This window comes from Alosa pseudoharengus, unplaced genomic scaffold (genome assembly GCF_046254945.1).
Source record: "Alosa pseudoharengus isolate Yale_2024_CS ecotype anadromous, Long Island Sound unplaced genomic scaffold, YU_APseudo_1.1 YU_APseudo_1.1_scf_24, whole genome shotgun sequence".
Classification (NCBI taxonomy): domain Eukaryota; kingdom Metazoa; phylum Chordata; class Actinopteri; order Clupeiformes; family Clupeidae; genus Alosa; species Alosa pseudoharengus.
This window is the reverse complement of record NW_027468689.1, coordinates 6,863,764-6,872,238: the sequence shown is the minus strand read 5'-3', so window position 1 is coordinate 6,872,238 and position 8,475 is coordinate 6,863,764. Positions and strand designations below refer to the sequence as shown.

At 40.9% G+C, this 8,475-nt stretch overlaps 1 protein-coding gene across 1 annotated transcript; it reads right to left on the bottom strand.

The window, feature by feature from the left end:
* Positions 1 to 457: 457 nt before the first annotated feature.
* unc50 (unc-50 homolog (C. elegans)) lies at positions 458 to 5,790 on the bottom strand. The gene is made up of 6 exons (XM_076302569.1): positions 5,707 to 5,790; positions 4,153 to 4,436; positions 2,998 to 3,118; positions 1,442 to 1,581; positions 1,223 to 1,330; positions 458 to 1,007 (listed from the first exon to the last, which is right to left on the bottom strand). Exons 2-6 carry the CDS (start codon positions 4,430 to 4,432, stop codon positions 871 to 873), a joined length of 786 nt encoding a protein of 261 aa, XP_076158684.1. The 5' UTR covers positions 4,433 to 4,436; positions 5,707 to 5,790; the 3' UTR covers positions 458 to 870.
* Positions 5,791 to 8,475: the final 2,685 nt, after the last annotated feature.

Here is an 8,475-nt window from a genome sequence, read left to right as displayed (position 1 = left end):
TGAGCCATCTGAACTTCTGCACATAGCGCCATTTACCTCGTGCAGAATTGATGTGATATCGGCCACTGCCATCAGTCATATGATTTGCCAATGGGTCAATACCAGCCAACAAGGCCGATATCGGCCGCTGCCATCGGTCATATGATTTGCCAATGGGTCAACATCGGCCCATACCGATGTTAGGTCGACCGATATATCGGTGCATCCTTAGTTAAAACATGTCTGCTATTAACAGTGCTTCACAGGATAATATGCTGTGGAGATATGTAGTCAACATTAACAACAAGCTTCGGGTACTGTATACATGAGCACGTACAGGACTGCTTCATCATATTTTATGTGACACACAGAAACTGAATACCACAAATAGACCAACTCTGCCTGTGGACATTGCACCGAATGCAGACATTTGCTTAGCCAACAGAAAATAATAGTTTTTAACCAGAGGTCTATTCAATCAACTGTAAAAAAGGAAACCCTTTATTGAAGGTGCTGTGATAGACAATTGGGAATGTACAATCTGAGGAAAAAATTTACCAGAAAACTGTCTCAGCCCTGTCCTGATCATACGCAAGTAATCAAATGCAAGTCAACCACTGATATTCTGCTCCTCCATCTCATCAAGCAGAAATATCTTCTTGCCAAGTTAAAAAGAAACAACCAAAATCTTATAAACAATCCATCATCACTTTTTTCACCTTTGTATCTACAACCACAGTAGTATTTACATGATGTACAAAAATCACGGCACACACAGGCCCTCTCCAAAAAAAGAAAAACAGCGAAAGCAGGTCTTTCTGCTCGTCCCCAGAGAGTCTTTGAGTGGCCCAGCTGGGCCTGGGGCGGACCAGGGGCAGTCCAGGGACCCTCCTACTGCACCCGGTACTTGTAGAACCAGCAGAGGCCCTTGGTAAAGTTCCAGCCCAAACAGACGGACAGGACGTAGATGAGGCCGAGTAGGGCGAACGGGTAGAGGAGCACTACAGTGTTCTTCAGGAACGGCAACGCTGTGGACACACACACACACACACACACACACACACACACACACACACACACACACACACACACACACACACACACACACACACACACACACACACCTCATGAGGCACACTTGAAGCATACTTCCTCTCACCAATGAGAATCTTAAGTATACTCTTGGGCTTTTTAATTCAGATGATTTTTTTTTATTATAGAATAGAACAACACACCACCTTACCATTGTACCCTAGAAAGGTGATGTAGACATAATATCCAATGGCAATCAGCCACATGGTGTTTCCCACAAAGTAACCCACAAACCAGTCGGAATTGATGACTACAATATCTGAGGGAAAAAAAAACATTCAAAAACAAAAACAACATTCAGGGTCACACACTTGCACCTCAGCTCCAAAACTCTGTATTGTCAACGTTCTGCAGTGCGCTCCGTACTCACGATTAATGAAGAAGAGTTGCAGGAAGTGGAGGATGACGAGCAGAGGGTAGAAGGCATTGAGGTGGACATCAAAGGCATAGCCCCATTCCACATCATAATCCTTGCAGGGCTGCTTTATCAGGTACTTATTGGTGATCACCCTGGAGGAAAACACCCATTATGATGAATGCTATTCTAATGTCCTATTGCACAATAGCATGTTCTATAGCAGTGGTTCTCAACCCTTTTTCAATGATGTACCCCCTGTGAAATATTTTTTCAGCCAAGTACCCCCTAATTTTGCCAGCTCTGGTTTGGCCTTCTTTGCCACTTGTCCCCCTGTGTTTTCACAAGAATTACTGCTACGCTTCAACCACGACTCCATCATTTGAGTTTTGACAGTGATTGACAGGTAATGGTGGGTGGCATGTGACAGGTTGGGTCGAACCATCCTGGTATGGGGGGGGGACTCTGGGTTTTTAGGATAATGAAATTGAATAGCCTTCTGAAATATAAAAGTAATTTTATGAACTTATATTTTCGTGAAATATTTATTAAATCATTGCTTTTGAAGTATTTTTGCATGGATTCTACTTTTTAAATATATGTATATTTTAAAAATCTCACGTACCCCCATTTGAAAACCACTGTTCTATAGAGTACCGCAGCCATGACGTAGCGTTGTCAAGGCAGCAATTTCACTGGATCTAAACAAGTCAGATGGATCTAAACAAACCTAACCACGGAGGTGACCATAGTGGTGGCTTTCTTAATCTATTAAAATATTTTAACGTTTCTGAGACGTTGGTAATTTTTTTTTTACACTGTAGGAATCACATGCTACAACGCATATTCATACCAACACGATCAAATTTGTGATTACAGAGTTTTGTTCTAGCATGGGTTTCCTTTGTAAAAAAAAAAACACATTATATGTGAAAATCTTATTAGAACGGCAAATCAAACTACTACAGACATGAGCAGTTTATCATGTGTAGATACACAGAAAAGGATTTACAAAATAATAGTATATCAGCCAGTATATCAGTATAACAGTATATCGGCCATCAGTGTATTTCACTGTGTTAAAAGGTGGCAAACTGTAAGTATAAGTATAAGTATATTTTTTTGATCCCGTGAGGGAAATTTGGTCTCTGCATTTATCCCAATCCGTGAATTAGTGAAACACACTCAGCACACAGTGAACACACAGTGAGATAAAGCAGCACACACTAATCCCGACGCAGTGAGCTGCCTGCTACAACAGCAGCGCTCGGGGAGCAGTGAGGGGTTAGGTGCCTTGCTCAAGGGCACTTCAGCCATTCCTACTGGGCAACCCTCCGGTTACAAGTCCGAAGCGCTAACCTGTAGTCCAAGGCTGCCCCTCAAACTGAATTCTATCTTATCAGAAAAAGAACACAGAGTATCACGACAGCTCAAGAGTGGCACAACACTCTGATCTAGGGGATAGTTTGTGACCTCTAACCGGAGGTTTGTTCTGCTTTATGAACGTTTCTCTACAACGTACATATGAATTACAAACAGTAATCCATATGTACTGTTTCTTGCCAACTCACCACATGAGAGTGGAGATGAGTAGCCCCACGCCGATGCAGTCGATGAACACCACCCACAGAAGCAGCTTCAGCGTCTCCACGAAGCCCATGTCCAGAACGAGCCCGAAGCCAATGGTGGACACTGTAGAACAGAAGCAGAGACAACAGCTGTAACAAAGATCTTAGACTGCAACCACCATCAACCTGCTGTAACAAAGATCTTAGACAACAGCCATCATCAACCTGCTGTAACAAAGAGCTTAGACTGCAGCCACCATCAACCTGCTGTAACAAAGATCTTAGACTGCAGCCACCATCAACCTGCTGTAAGAAAGAGCTTAGACTACAGCCATCATCAATCTGCTGTAAGAAAGAGCTTAGACAACAGCCATCATCAACCTGCTGTAACACAAAGCTTAGACAACAGCATATTTCAAATAGACCACTAAAATGAACAAATTATTAGATATTATATACTCTCTCTAGGTCATTCTGTGTCAAATCAGATAAGGCTGTTGTGTTGCTGCACCATCTCAGATACTAGTTTAACCTTGTCTATATCAAGAATTGATGCCAAAGCCAGGGCCTGTAAAATGTTTCTGTTCAAATAGCTCTTGATGGTATTTCAAGTTTACAGGAAAAAATGGCAACAATTCCCAAATTATATTCCATACCAATCATACCATGCAGATTATCCCCAACAAGCCCTAAACACTCCATCCCCTTAGAATTCTAGGTTCTATCTGACATTTTTTTCAAAATTGAGTTATTGACATATTCTTATTCTGTGACACCTTAAGAAGATGAGGTAAGGTGTTTCTTGTAGTTGTATGCTATTTTTGGACATTATATCTGAAGAGGTTTGTTCCACTTATCAGTATAAGTCTATGGAATTCTAAGACTTTGAAGCTCAATATCTCAGAACTACTCAGAACGTAGATAGAACCCTATAATTCTACTGTCAAGGCCCCAGCTGTGGCGCAACTGGCTGGGGCACCTGCACCGTACGCCGGCGACCCGGGTTCGATTCCCGCCCCGTGGTCCTTTCCGGATCCCATCCCGATTCTCTCTCCCACTCACTTCCTGTCATTCTCCACTATCCTGTCACATTAAAGGCATAAAAGCCCCAAAAAATATACTTAAAAAAAAAAATAATTCTACTGTCAGGACACTGACCACAAAGCCAGATGCTGAGGAGGACCAGGAAAGCCGGGTCGTCTCGCGCCCACTGGTCCTTGGTCTGCTTGCGGTAGTGGAAGTTGCGGTACACCCTTTGTGGCGAGGTGAACAGGTAGAGCATCTGCCAGATGGCAAAATCAAAGTCCATCTGCCTGAAGTGGAGAAGCCGCCGCAGGTACTTGTAGCGCTTGGCGCCCGCCGTGTGGCGGGCAGAATCCCGGGAGCCCAGGCTACCGTTGCCATGGCTCTGTGGGGTGTAGGAGGTGGTCGGCAACATATCGCTAGAGGACAGATGAGAGTACATCAATATTCATCAGGGCTAATACATTTTTTTGTTTGTTCTAAAAGCCAAGGTAACAATAACAAACGGTTTAGATGAGGTTGAAGATACACACACACACACACACATTACCATTCATCAGGCCTAACACGTTAAATTACCTTTTTTAGTTGTAAATGTCAAGATTACAGGAACAAACGATTGTGAGTTTTCTTTCGAATGAGCCTTGAATGAACGTCAAGATGGGAAACTTTCGTATTTTTTTCCTTTCCCCTCTTTTTAACTTCATCTTATTAGACATTTTGAGTGTGATGAGGTTGACTGACTGACAACCTGGATGGTAACAGCATGCAACTTATTCCACTGCATCTTTTCAAACAAACAAATTGGTGGTGGTTACTAGTGAGGTCCCCCCTTCCATGTGACGCGCTGTGAGTGTCGAGCGCTATATAAATGTAATGTGTTGTAGTTCCAAGACACAGGGAGGATCTGACAAAGGTAGGATGTTGGACATTCCACACTTCACAGTCAGTCAGGGTCTGGTGATAGCCAGGCTACAGCAAGGGTAGGTACACACATTGACACAACTTGAAACTTGAAGTCAAAGAGGTGAATTATCAGACTTTGCTGACATTTTTACTGAAGTGTTAAGTTCTAAAAAGCTGTACGAAGCATTCCACACACTAGCGTCAAGTTGTTAGTCATGCAGTTATGTTTGTCAAGGAGCAAATGCTGACATCAGAATTGACATCTAATTAGAGAACATATAACGTTACGTGAAGGTCTCCATGGCCAACAAGGTAACGTTCATGTGTAAGATGAACAACTTTAACAGTCTTAAAGTTCATCAATGTTAGGTGGCTAGTTAACGATCCCATAAACACAGATACCACACCTTGTCACAGCCAGAACTTTACAGCCTGCATCCAAATGTAATGTGTAGCTATGGCTATTTAGAACAGATAGAATCTATATCTACCCCTATCCACTTTTTTTTCTTGGGTTAGGGTTTATTAACGTCCTGCAAAGGTCAATATTCATACACTAGGACTATATGAGACAGAAATTCGATGGGAATATAACGTTAAGTTAACAGTACGTGATTATTATTACAGTCAGTTATTATTAGCTATGGCTAGCAGTTAGACTAACGCTATTATGTGACATCTGCGTTTACAGTTCCTATATATTGGGGCTCTTCACAAGACACCGAGGGAATGTCAGTCCGATGAGGATCATAAGATTGAATACTATTAAGCCAAATAACCAACCTGCAAGACCGGTTAGCCCTCCGACAGCAGTCTTGACAACGTTAGCTCCCCTTCTACCTTCGTCAGTACTAAATTAGAACTTCCTGCTTCAAACTGAACACGTAGCAACATCCGGTAGGAAACACCCTAGGTGGACACTGGGTTTTGTAGTTCCTTCATGAAGTCTCAAATCAAAAGTGTCACGTTTTGTTCGCGCCACAGCAAAATAGCCTAGTGGACGGCAAGAACACGAATCAAATCAATGGGTTGTAATGGGACATATCGCACAGCTAGGAGATTATAGTGAGATTTAACCGTAGTAATGCCCTTCCACGACTGTTGGCTTATTGTTTGGAATACAACGACATCCCATGTTCTTGCATAGATATATTTTGGGTTGTTTTCTTTGTGTTTCGGGAGTATTTCAACCACCTGTCGCTAAGCGCCACCCTTAGAACGCTGATGAGCCAATGACAGTCCAGCCTCAATGGGACTCGGACATCAGCTCGGACAACTCCATAGGAAACAACAGGGAGCAGGCATAAAATGACAAATTAATGGTTATTTATGGAGTTTATTAACTCAAAAAACCCCGACGGATAACCATGGTAAAACGTTTTGCATGGGGGACGTGTAATTCTGATAGCTGGTACCCCGAGAGGCTAGAAAACGAGGTTTATTTTCATCAACAGTAGCCTAGAGGACGTCTCTCGCGTTTGCAACACCTCGACGTAATGTAGGCTACTAAGCCAACAACGTGGGCACAGGTTCCCTGTTAAATCCCAAGATGAAAATGCTCATTAACCAACTACTATATTCTTACTACATCAAATATTAACGTAACCTAACATATCTTAGTATCAATCTTCCACTAGCTAGCTAGCTAGCATTAACGTCAGTGTTTTTTGCACGGCTACTCGCCACCAGTGTTGCACCAGGGCAAGTTACTTCAAAATCGTAATGTATTATGTATTACTCATTACTGTCATTTCAAAGTAATTTGTTACATTATAATATTACTGTATCTGAATTGTAAGGCATTACACTACTATTGTATTACTTTTAAGTTACTTTTACCAAAATATCTAGAAATATGGATTTGGAATTCTAAATGCAGTTTATTATGCTCAATGCAGCTCATTGCACTTCTAATGGAGGGCGATGTGGTATAACATAATGACTGAGCTAGGCTAACAACAGTAGAATGCAATAGGCGCAGTGATGTCAGTGATGGCTCATGATGCAATACAAGGAACAATCATAGCCAGATTTTTTTTAAAAGCAGACCAAGGTCGAAGTCTGGTCAAGAGAGCCCACTACCTGTATATTGTAACCCAAAAATAAAACTTGTCAAGACAGGCTACACAGTGCCGCTGCTGGCCATTCTGGTGCCCTAACTGGTGAAATACAGTATTAACCCAAGTATGTCATCATATGGCCAACTATAAAGATGTAATCTGCCTGTTCTCAGGGATGGGTATTTCTGAAACATGTAATATGTTTTCAGAATAAAAGTCACCATGTCACTGACTGTTAATTGGGCTACCAATCTTGCAGTCGCAATAAACAATGGATCCGAGACATTTTCCTGTTCCCGTATTCTGTTTATGTAGGCTAATGTATTTGTGAATGTAGCCTGCACAATGCAAAGAAATAAAACATAAACTATGGTAGGCCTACATTTCCATACTTATAGAAATTAACATCGCGAGACACTTATCTATCTTATCTATGATCTCATCTCAGAAAGATTTTCTTTGACTTTGAATTGTTTATTTGAACATTAATTTTATCCAATGACATAGCAAACATGATGAATTGAATCTACATATCCTTGCACTATGCAAAACTATTTTCCACTAGCCTAAAACCGTGAGACTGAATTGCGTTATGTTCCTCTTAAAGTGACAGGCAGTCAATTAGACTTACAGACCATAAATGTGATGATATTAAAGAAAAGTTATCATTTAAATATCAATATGATGTATTCAAATTACTAAACATGTTAGCTATTAGTAATAACAATAAAAAGTTCATATGAATTCCAAAATCAAATTCTATGATTGCCACTGATGTAAATGATCACATAATATTCAATATTACTGATGGCGTCAAGGTGGTGGGGGCCCCCAAACCAAATTAAAAAAAATTTAAATCGCAAAAGGACGACAAAAGTGTCAAAAAGACGGCCAAAAGTATCGAAATCGAGATTTTTCACTTGCTATTGAAACAATAATGTTGATATCGTGACAACAGGAGTTGGGGATGTGTCCCCACCAAAGCTGAGACCAAACCTACGCTTGATAACATACAATCATGTGTTCATGAGAACTTTTTCAATGTAACATACCATCATGTGTTCCTGAGAATCATTCATTTCCATGTAACATACCATCATGTGGTCATGAGAAAAACATTTAAATGTAACAGCATCATGTGCTCTTGTAAAATTATTTTATTTTAGCTATAAAATATTGGTCCTGACATTCTATCAACCACACAACCTTTTTTCTGAGAATAATTTCATGTAAAAACTTGAACAGTAGCAACTAAAACAAACAACTGGAACCACTGCTTTGTACCAATCATGTTTTCCCTCTACTGTAACTCATGAGCGTTTTTTGTGTTTTCCCATATGTCAGGTAAAATGTAGAAATGTCTAGCAGAGGAGGTGACAGGCAGTGGTTCTGGGATTAGATAGATAGATAGATAGATAGATAGATACTTTATTGATCCTCAAGGGGAAATTCAAGGGTCTCAGTAGCATACAGACATAACACACAACATGCA